Source organism: Melanaphis sacchari, unplaced genomic scaffold, assembly GCF_002803265.2.
Source record: "Melanaphis sacchari strain LSU unplaced genomic scaffold, SCAv2.0 Contig11_pilon_pilon, whole genome shotgun sequence".
In the NCBI taxonomy this organism is placed as follows: domain Eukaryota; kingdom Metazoa; phylum Arthropoda; class Insecta; order Hemiptera; family Aphididae; genus Melanaphis; species Melanaphis sacchari.
In genome coordinates, this window is record NW_020270469.1 from 4,311,557 (window position 1) to 4,324,048 (window position 12,492).

At 26.0% G+C, this 12,492-nt stretch overlaps 1 protein-coding gene and 1 long non-coding RNA gene across 2 annotated transcripts; one reads left to right on the top strand and one right to left on the bottom strand.

Annotated features, from left to right (window-relative positions):
- Window positions 1–742: 742 nt before the first annotated feature.
- On the top strand, window positions 743–9,009 carry LOC112604221. Its single transcript, XR_003115212.1, has 5 exons — window positions 743–959; window positions 3,613–3,782; window positions 3,889–4,158; window positions 4,282–4,429; window positions 8,847–9,009. It is a non-coding gene; the product is annotated as an uncharacterized LOC112604221 (long non-coding RNA).
- A 335-nt stretch (window positions 9,010–9,344) lies between these two features.
- On the bottom strand, window positions 9,345–10,813 carry LOC112604227 (proteasome subunit alpha type-3). Its single transcript, XM_025353166.1, has 6 exons — window positions 10,701–10,813; window positions 10,453–10,535; window positions 10,263–10,386; window positions 9,952–10,200; window positions 9,686–9,798; window positions 9,345–9,618 (listed from the first exon to the last, which is right to left on the bottom strand). Exons 1-6 carry the CDS (start codon window positions 10,719–10,721, stop codon window positions 9,447–9,449), a joined length of 762 nt encoding a protein of 253 aa, XP_025208951.1. The 5' UTR covers window positions 10,722–10,813; the 3' UTR covers window positions 9,345–9,446.
- Between the last annotated feature and the right edge of the window lie 1,679 nt (window positions 10,814–12,492).

Sequence of the window (12,492 nt, forward strand, 5' to 3'; positions counted from 1 at the left end):
TGTTATGCTGTAATGTTTCAAATATAAGTACTAAATAAAAAAAAAAAAAAAAAAATGTATACATTTGTGTTTATAGTGTGGTAGTGGAGTGAGACGTCATCGCCACACCGGTGCCCTAATGATTATTAATTGCAAACATATGGTCTTTAGTTATTACAATATTGTAGGTATTATTTGTATATTGACATTCACCATCATTTTCCGTCGACGATATGCAATTGGCCGTATGAATTTATTTTTCTCAAATGTTATGATTAAGACATTGGTATCCGAGAAATTATCATTTTATTTTAGGACAATTTATTTAACACTAGATCAATGTCATACGGACAAAAATCGGAATACCTAAGCACTAAACAATGATTCTGAATCTTTAAATTAAATATTTTTTTTTTTTTTATAGAACTATCTAAAACCAATTTTGGAACTTATCAAAAGTTTTACTAACTAAAACCAAAATGTTGTTAATATTAGAGAGCAAACGTTCAGCTGCAATCACCAGGCCAAATGCTAGTATAATAAGAGGTCGAATCTCGAGCATAGTCTTCACACTATATTCTCCCATTGTCTCCTAGCCACCATACTCTCATATTTATTTAATAACATAATATGTGTGTACAGCTGTTTGTATCTATACCATCGCATACACTTGCGTTATATACTTATATAGCACGCACGTCGCACGTGGTCGTATGCACGGACTATTGAACGTATGTTGCGCCAAACATGGAACAAATATGAGAAGGGGAGCTTTATAGACCCAAAAAATAAGAATTCTAAGTAATTATGATATTACAAACTGCGTTTTTAGTATGTTAACATTTCCAACAAGCTTCCAAATCTGTACGACTATTGAGAGAGCTAAAGCTATGTTTTAGTAACCAAGTCCATATTATAATCGCAGCTCTAGTGCTATCACAAAGTGTATCAGATATGATGCTTTACCGAATTCAGTGCAAGTGAGCAATGTATTTTAATTATTAATTAGTAATTATTACATGTATATTATATACATATCATAATATGTATTGCAACGTTATGCAAAGCCGTAGCCGTATTTATTTCTCAAATTTAATTTTAAACATTTCTTTTTTTATTATTATTTATTATATCTGTCAATAAAAAAAAAATATAGTTACTTACCATCTAAAGTAGAGTTAAATTATAAAAAAAAAGTATTTATTTATAAATACAAAAAATTTGTTCGTTTTTTTTTTCGAGTGATTTATTATTTTCAATATATTTTATTTATTTTTGATTGAATATTATTGTAAAATGTAGGACATACATAATTATTTGTATTTAAAAAAATAGCATAATAACATGTCTTTGAAAATAAAAAGTTTTCATTTCAATACATTACGTGTTGGATCTAAAAATATTATTTTTTAATTTTCAAAGTAATGTTTATTCATTGTCGATTGCTTCTAAAATTGTATTTTTATTTTGTATTAATTAGGAAAACATAATGTTTACGAAAAAACCATCAGGATCGTGGTTTGCCAAACAAAGACTTTAAAAATAAAAGCAAATAAAAAATTAGCAAAAGATATTATCTAAATGGTTAATTCCCGAAGCCATTAATACTATAATAATGTTGTAGTTGTACTACCTGAACTAGAACTATTTAGTGTGTTTTTAAACCATTAAATCATTTTAAAAATAGACAATTTAGTAGGTATAATTGTTGAAAATAACCAAATAGATATTGACAGTAATTTTAATTTTAAAGACAGGAATTTAGTCATCAATTACTTCATCTATTAGAACACTATAGGTAGATAAGGGGTCACAATATTATGAACTAAAAAATGTACCAAGTAATGAAAAAGGTCAGTACTTTAAAAAAATTTGTCAAACCAAGAGAAATGGCTCATACACAATGAAATAAAAAATCCTGTATTTTGTTTTTTTATGTTTATTATTTTCTAAAGACAATAAAATGTATCTTTTTTAAATAATGGTTTTAATGACTAGTAGCATTTGAGTATATATTATATTTCGGATCACGAACAATCTAAAAGTCAATTAAATAATTCTACATCCTGGAAAGAACTGGAAAAAAGAATACATATGGAAATAACAATAAACTATGAATTTGAAAAGTCTTTTGCGAAATAAAAAGAAAATTGGAGTATCATATTATGAATAAAATTGATGCTATACTTTTTTGCTCAAAAATAATTTGGCCCGTAAAGGATTGATTACTGAAAAAAATTGATGCTTTGAACTGTGATATTTTCTTACAGTTAATAGACCTTATAATTGGGAGGGGGGTTAAAAACAATTTTTTTATAAGAGCGGAAATATGTTAAATGGCAAGGAGCGCTAGTGAACATTACTACGGCTCTGACGCTATGTATTATATTGGTGAGGAGTTTTGTCTACACTTATACTAAATATAGGTACTTGTAGAAACTATATTATCTCAAGTTTAATTTGTATTTGAAGTCTTCGCGGTGTGTGTAGGTATTGTGTACATATTACATACTAATATAGTGCATTTCTCACGCATTTATTGACTTAAGAGCACCATAAACCTAACCTAAGGTACATATGCACACATCGTGAATATATTCGTTTACATAAGTGTTCTTTTATATAATTATATCTACAGGTGTAATGATAATTATTAAACGGAGCACATAGTAATAATTAGTTGAAAGAACAATAATAATTGATATATATATTAACTACATTATCATCATGTGTATTGAATAATGTACCTATATTAAAAGTTACAACAAGCATATAGTTTGCAAAATTTTCATCCACACAGTAGTCAGTAAGTGTAATAGGTACTACTTTTCAAGTCGATGTGTCTTTGGAAAAATAGTTTTTTTTTATATAGTTTTTGAATATTCGTGACTCTGCATTAGATACTACTTTTTAAGTCGATGTGTCTTTGGAAAATAGTTTTTTCTTATATAGTTTCTGAGTATTCGTGACTCAGCATTTTTACAAAAATAATCTAATCTGTTATTATTATTTTATTTTTATCATATCGGTTTTTAGATTGTTTAACGACAGAACATAATTGTATTTTTATGATCAAAATTAGAATTATACTTTACTAAAATTCTCATTGTGTACACAATACTGTGACAAATTACTTAACACTGAATAAGTAGGGAAAAATTATTTTATTTTATATAAATACACGTTTTAGGTGTTGACGAGCTGACTATTTAACCACAACTTTTACTTGGTATCCGGTATCCCCTTGTTATCTTATACGAACCGCCAATCCCAATAGTTTGTACCTTTTAAAATTTTTACCAATGGTAGGTACAAAAAAATATTTGTTCAATAGTATTTATTCTAGGTTCTTGTATCAACTGCAATGTATCGAAAAAAAATATTGACGGCAGACGCAACGTTGACGTGTTATGTCACACACAAAAAGTACCTAATCGTAACTTCCCTCTATAAAAGTGTTTTTTTTTTTTTTTTTAATTTTTTTAGATCATTGTATTTAGTAAAATTTCAAATTCATAAAATTATTTTTAATCATCAAATTATATTTTACGATAAAACGTCTGTAATAATGAAATTCTGATCTATATGTATAATAAATTACCACGTGTTAATATCCTTCGATCACTCTTCTAGGCATTCTCACAATCGGTACAATCCCACCACGATAATTCTATGATAATAAAAGTATCGTTATAAACGTATTATTTTAACGTTAATACTGCGATATGTCATCATTTGAACTGTAACACACGTCTCCTGCGCACGCGTATACAGTGTACGACAACGTTCATTATATTATTCAGGTAGGTACCTATTTGTAAATATTGTTTTTTATCAATGGACAATAATTACATATCATATACCTACATAATATATTACATGTGTATTCTATATACCTTCTTATTTTAGACCACGAAACACAATCAAAATGTTCAAATACGTCTATCTGATCGTATGCGTATTATGTCTGTTCTACGTGCTTGCTGCTGTCTATGTGCTGTTTACCGATTTAATATTGGATCCGTTGTACGGTTATTTGTTCGCCAGAAGTTAGGGTATTTCTATCGCAAACGCCGACATATTCAAACCGTCCATATAACGTTCTGTATTATTATTAGAACGTAGGTACCAGACTTGTACTACTCCCGATGGACGTTACTATTATAATATCACGACCAAGTAAATTTATCATATTTTTATTGTTAATTGTTATGACCATACACGACTGCAGTATGGCAGACGGTCGTCTGCAGTCACCAATCGTCGTCCAACATCAAAATATTAATTTTATTTTTATACTAGGTAATAGGTATTCATATCTCATATTATGACCAGATGGACCGCGCACCAACACAATGGACAAAGGGACTATACTGTCACTATCATTTAAACTATTTGTTTATGGCTTATTAATAAAATCGCTAAAAACCGTTGAGGGCTTCCTATATAAGTAAGTATTATGCAGTATATACGAAACGATGTAATAATTATATGACTCGATATTTCAGAAAATAATGTTTTTAAAGTTATTATTTCTTTTATATTTTTTTAAGTCGTTACTTATAAAACAACATTTTTGAAAAAACACTATTCTTTTTATAATTTTTTAAATCGTTTTAATGTCAATATGCATTTTTAATTTATTCTTCTTTAATTTATATTCCAAAGCAGAGAATTATTCGAAATGTATCTATTTCGATCAATAAAAAACAAATTTTAGACAAGTAGTTTATTAATTATAAATATTTAAAGTTTAGACTAATTCATATAATTGTGGATTAACATTTTGTGGTACCCTTATACTATTCCACTCCATTCCGCTCATTAAAACTTTAAATACTTTTAAGTTATGACTTATTTTATATATTGAAGTACTCAAAAAAACATTAGCATAAGGAATAAAAGTATGCAAATATTAAAATAAATAAAAAAAGATAAAAATATGTATTTTTATTAGAAAAATATTATTATTTTTGACTTATAATTGTATCAATTAAAATTTCGAAAAATATAAAAAGATTTTGAAATATTTAGTGTATAGTAACTGTGGGCTTTGACAAATCATGCATTTTGTTTCTGTCCTAATCGTTGGTACCTAGTCGTTTGTGATAATAACGACTATAATATAGATACTAGACCTTTTTTTTAATTGAACCGCAAAAATTAATGGGAATTGCTTTTACTAGTTTTGTATTGTACATGACCCCCACATAATTTATATAACCTGAATACTAAGTATAGCTTTTGCCTCTTTGGTCTCTATAGGTTTAACCACATTGAAGCTACAATAGGTATTTAACCTATATATTTTTATATGTTACTCCACTTAAAAGTGCAGCCTAAATTTTTTATTTTCATACTGGAAAAATTAAATATAACTTTAATAAGTGAATCATTTATAGTGATGTACATAATGGATACAATGCCATTGGACCATCTATCCCCCCTTTCCGATGACCAACATGTTTATTTATAGTCGTAAATGAAACACTAAACAATAATATTTTTTTTTTCTTTATGCCCTCCATTCAATGTCAGGTGCAAGTGGCTTGCGGGAAAATTTCTTTTGAAATCATTATCCCATACCGATCATTACATATTTGATACTTTTTACTCACTATATCTCAATTGGCGCTACGTTCCTAAGACTATGCCTGTTTTGTCTGATATTGCTAATATATTATCTGTTTTCCACCATTACGTCATGAGATCTGACAAACCCCCAATTTATGAACAATCCTACGATTCTCTTCTTTATTTTCCTCCCGTTCATTTGTGTAATCTATTTTCCGATTTGTCCTCCAATGACTTTAAAAAAATGTCACACTGTATGGTAAATGCAGCTTTTTCGAATCATCTTTTTGTTAACTTCCCCAATTTTATTGTTGTCTATACTGATGGTTCTGTCTCTCCTTTTTCTGCTGGTTATGCATTTTATATTCCAGAGTTACGTGTTTCTTTTTCAAATAATCTCCCCTCTTCGTCTTCCTCCTTTACAGCCGAGTGCTACGCCATCTTTGATGCTTTAACACTCATTTTTAACTTTGCTCCTAACAAATATCTAATAGCTTCCGACTCCATGTCATGTCTTCAAGCCCTAAACTCAAACCCTCTACGCTCTAAATTATCCCCACTTGTTCTACGTATAAAATCACTTATTTTCAATCTTAATTCTTTAAACTATACTATACATTTCATATGGATTCCCGGTCATACCGGCATTCATGGATTCATGGCAATGAGTTTGTCGACAATCTTGCTAAATCCACATCTAACATTATCCCCCCATCTGTTACTCTACTTCCGCACTCTGACTTTACTCCTTTTATTAAACGTTACACAACCAATCTATGGTCTTCATACTGGAATAATTTACCTGGTAACTTTGCGTCTAGGTATAGAGACATTACTCCTAATATTCTTAACAATATCTGATTCAGCAAGTTAGACCTACACAGATCACATATTATACAATTTAACAGATTACGTATTGGACATTCTCTATTACCCAATCATTCGTTCAAACTCGGCTTAAACGACTCCCCTTTTTGTACACTGCATCTCGATGAACATATTTGCGATTTATCTCATATATTATTCGATTGTCCTGCTCTGATAACCGAACGTCTAGACTTAATTAATTCTCTAAATTCTTTCAATTGTCCTTTTAATCTCCATTCTATCCTCAATACTAATTGCATCTTTACGATTAAATGTATTATCAAGTTTATTTTGGATGCTGGCTTTATTATATAAAATCTATGTTTAAATTGTAGTAATATTGTAATGTTTTATTTTTTATTTGTACCTTGCTTATATAATTGTTGAGCTATATTAGTTGTAAACTTGAAGCTATAATAAAAAAAAAAAAAAAAAAAAAAATATTTTTTTTATGTGGAACCCCTGTGATATTAAAATATAATATTTTATAACTGTTTTTCCCACTATCCATATTTTGATAAAAACACTTTCGCGGAACCCTTTAGTTTATATCATAAACTATAAATAACTTAAAAATTAAAATTAATCAAAATATTTTGAAAACTTGTACATGAAAAAATAATAATATACGTAATACAAGAGGTTTTAAGCCCCTGATGAACTGTTTGGATAATATTTTTTTAAATCGTTTATTTTATTTTAAATACACATCAAATGTTGTCAAGATTTAAATTTGATATTTATAAAAACAACTATACGATGTACATATTATGTAATTTTTAGGATTCTGTAAGAACAACTTATGAAGAACCTTGTATTAAAATTTTAAACATTTTTACTTTCTTTTTTTTTTTGTATTTGATGATACTAGATTTACCATTTTTGTTATTTTGTGATATTAAAAAAATACTAATCGTAGTACTCAAAACTTTCCACTATTTTTTTGTTAATTTAAAATTTTTAATAGGTAGTTAATGTTTTCAAATATTGTTTTTGATATGATTAAAAGTTTATTTAACAATCTTGAAAATATGATACAATATCCCACATAAACTTTTCTTATAAAAGTTTAAAAATATGGAAAATAAATAAGCAGGATTTTTTACATTATTATTAAAAGTCCAAATTTTTAAATAATTATTATAATAATTACAACAATTTTTAATATTGTTTGTGGTTAAAATATAAAACATTGAAAAAAAACTTTTTAAAATTCTTAAAAAAAAAGTATAACATTTCTCCATCATAAGTTTTTATTACAAAAACAACCTTCAAATTTCTGAGATTCGCATGTACAATATTTTTATATTTTGTTCATATCAATTACAAATTTTGATATAATTATTAAAAGGAAAATTATAATTTTACTTATGTTGAAAACTCAAAAATATAAAATACTAGATAACCAATAACCAACAAATTACTTGAAACTTTTCACCGTTATGTATACCTATCCTATAGTACCTAAATAATTATTAATTATGTACAATGAAAATTTAAAAATATTTAGATTAATTTGATAAGCAGGGCTTAGAAGTTTTAGGAGCTAAAAAAGGCAAAATATGCACAAAAATAAATTACAAAATATGCCTTAAAATGATGTTAAATATATTAAAACATTATTCTGAATTCCAAAAAAAAAAAATACATAAGATGTTGTTAATAAAATATTAATATACACAAACTGTTTATAACTGGTAGGTATTTTGACATCTTATTGAGCTAAAAATATAATTAAAAATATTTTTTCAGTATTTTTGAAATTATGATAAATACTTTCATTTAAATTTTTGGGTTTTATATTCAATATTAATTGAAATATACAGGTTGAGAAAAATTTTTTTAGAAAAATATGAAATATGCACAATATGCGTATAGCATATAAAATCAATGAAATATGCACTTTTTTTTAGCTAAAATTGAAAAAATATGCAAAATGTGAATTTTCAATTTCTTAACTCTCCATTGTAGAGATCAGATTTCTAACTAGGTCTGTTATAAATTGAGAACATACAGAATAACATGCAATCCCAACAACTTCTGAGCCCTATTGATAAGTTATTAATACCAGCAAATTTTACAGTTTCTTAATACATATTGACATAAGTTTATAAAAAATAAACCATTAATAATATTATAATAATTACTATTTAATATAAGGATTCTGTTTTATGAAAAATTAACACAATCTACCATTTTAATATTAGGATATACATTACTGATAGAAAAAAAAAACTAAGTTACTAAATTAAACATTTTTTATTAATATCAAGTTCAATAACTTAAGGTAAAATTGAATGGTAAAATTAACTCAAAATTAAAAAATGGTTATTGGTATTTCACTTCTAAACCAACATATTTAAGAAAATAAAAATCTTAGTAAAAATGCTTTGCAAAATAATCTTCTTTGAATGTTCAAAAAATAGTTTTGCATATTTAATGGACTGAAACTAAATTTGGAATGATTCAAAAAGAAGAAAATCAGCTGGTTAACAAAAATGGTATCAAACAGTTATGCAGTTACATATATGATATATCAAAATATGAAAATTGGTAATTTAACATATAATTTATATTATTACTTTTATTTTTGTGTTACTGTAAAATTAACATATAACTATTACTTTAAGTTTTTTATTAATGTTATAATTATAAAAATTATTATAATAGTTTATTTTAAGTAAACCAAATTTTATAATTTTATATTAATTCTTGTGATATATTTGCAAGTTGTAAATACACCAAAAATGGAATTTTAATTTTCTTTATTGTATTGTTATAAATAAATATTTGTAAAACACTTGACAATATATTTTTTACATCAGATATCAGAGTAGGTAATTAAGAAAATAATAATTTAAAGTTAAAATTTTTCACTAATTATTATATCTATTAAAATTCAAAAGGTAAAAAAATAAATCAAATTCAAAAATGTTATTGTTTTTTATTAAATAAAAAAAATATTTTTATACTTATATACCGTAATTTGATGAACCATCAATTTTCCTTAAATTATTAACAATAGTTTACTCTCCATCTGAACCAGAATCATCATCTAGAGACGCCTTAGCGTATTTCAAAGCATCATCAAATACATCTTTTGAAACTTCTTCATGTTTTCCATTAGTATGGCTACCAACCCAGCTAAGTTCAAGTTCAAATTGCTTATCTTTCAACTCATCGTGTACCATGTAAATTCTAAAAAAAAAAAAAATTAAAAAATGTTCAAACCCATAGCAGCAGAAAATAATAAATATTTTTATACATCTTAGCAGCTTCTTTAATCAATTCTTTACATGTCATTGTTTTCAAATTCAATTTTTCTATTTCAGTTTTTGCTGTTTGCTTAGCTTTACCAATAGCACATCCAAAATAACCCTAAATTTACAAAAAATTAAGAAATGTGAAAAATTTAATTTTTAGTTTTTAGTATGATATATTGTTAGAACGATTCTAAAAGTTTTATATGAAATTCTGATAAATTTGTATACAACCAATATATAGGTATTAAATTCATAAAGAAAAACATACAAATGATACTCCAGCTGGATCAATCATATACATTTGAGGACCATCCTTAGGATCATAAGAGCCAATAATAACAGCACATCCAAAAGGCCTAATAGCACTGTACAATGTATGAGCGTGTATGTACATGGATACTCGTTCATTTAAATATTTCAATGAAATGGGCATATTGTATGACTGACGATATGATCTTGCTTCCTCACGTGCAACATCTAATATAGCACTAGCATCAGCAGTTAATCCTCCAACAGCCTAAATAGTTAAGTATTTTATTAGTTGATTGGACAACAATATGTATATATTTTAGGACTTACCATTCCAATATGATCTTCTACGCTGAACAATCTTTTTCCTGTACAATCTTCATGAAGTTTTGACGTGACCAATTTTTCCACGGCAAAGACAACACCATCAGAACCGCGTAAAGCTATGGCAGTTCTAACAAATACAAATCATGGATTAAATTAAAATAACATAACAATTAAATAGCTAAATGCCATTTACCCGCTATTTTCAACTGCTTTAAAGGCATATTCAACTTGAAATACTCTACCATCGGGTGAAAATTGAGATGCTGATAAATCATACTGTACAAAAAATACTTTAAATGTATATTTAACAAAATCCAAAAATGTGGTCAAATAATTTAAATGATTGTTAATTACGAATTTTGATTTAAACTTAATAAATGACGGTAAATTTTCCGAAATACAAAATGAACAATGCTATTGAAAAAATCAAAACATACTTACACCAGTTCCAATTGAACTCATTTTGAATGTTTTATAATTAATTTAATTTAAACAAACTAAAACACTCTCTAAATACTTATATTATAAAATGAATAAAAAGATAAAGTGTAAACTAATGATAGAATATTTAACAAACTTTTTTATAATTTATAATAAGACTGAAATTTTGCAAACTAACACTGATAATGCAAATAAATTTGATTATAAAAACATAACCTAACAAAACCAGCTTGACCATTTGTAATAATTTATCTGTCTTCTAAATATCCCTATTTTTAAAAAATATACACCGAACGCGGTTAATAGTTATTAGTTAGATCATAAACCTACAATGTTTATAAAAATAGGATAAAACGTTTCAAATATTTAGTCATTCAACTCATTCATTAATATCATAATTTATGGCATAGGCGTGTGCACGGTTAGGGCTTATTAGGCTTTAGCCCCACCTTAGCCTTTTTTTTATACAGGTGGGTACTTGGTACCTAAGAAAGTAATAAAACGTTAAAGCCGTAGATAATTGATAACAAAATCAATCAAAATCAATAATAATAATCATAGATATTTACACGATTAAAGATAAATATAAAAACTATAATAATTACATTTTTTTTGTTTAACAGCATAATTGTATGTAAATATGTAATGTATACATACAAGTTACATAATGAATAGTTTATAATAATAAATAATATTAATGTTATTGACAATTGTTAATATTAGATATATATTATGTTTTGAACGTTTTTAAATTGTTTTATTAGATTATATAATTGGTTAAAATTGTAAATCAATATTGATGAATTGTATGTGTGAAACAATGAAAAATGATTGTTTACATTTTTCAGTCTTCGACAAAAGAGTCACTTCAAAGTTTGTATTAAAAAATGTTATACTTTTTTTTCTTGTGTGACCGTGACAGGGGAGATGGTGATCAGATTGAATTTAGCTATACCTAATTCAGAAGTCTGTGCACGCTTATGATTTATGGCCTCATTGCCCTTAGTTCAAAGGTAGGTACTTATATAGGCTATCAATCGGATTTCGGTATAATTATTCTCTAATTCATGGACAATATGAGCGCCATTACATTCAAAAACTACAATATTTTGTTCAAGGAATTCAAGTATTAAATAGTAAGTAATCTGGTTATTGTAATTTGTAGTTCAATACATTATTCAAAATATGTCCTTACTCCTTATCATTACCTAATTAAAATTCCACTCATTCTTGGAAAAAAATTTTTAAAAAAACATTAATCAAGTATATGTATTGTACTGATAGTACAATTATAAGTATATACTGTGTATTATTGATTTATTGTATGCAAAAAAACAGCCAATAAGTACCTACTGATATAAATAAAAGAACATACAAAACTAAATAAACATACCAATAAAAATAATCTTTAGTGTTTACTACAATTTCAACAATACCATTGAACAGAGAGCACAATTCAATTCATTAAAAATACTAAATAAATACTTTTATAAATGAACTAAATTATTAGTTATTAATTATTACTTATTACTTAAATCTAATCATATTGATTGATTATTAAATATTTATATTAACCAAAATAATTTACATATGTATCATATATTCTTAAAATATACGAATGTTGAACAAGACTAAATGAATAATTAAGAAGTTAAAATTATTATAATAATTTACGATGTAATATAAAACTATAACGTATACTCTATGTATATAACAACACCTATCAAATACAATTTATAAAAATAAAATATGTTATTATGTTATAAATCAATAAAAAATTTAAAATTCCAAA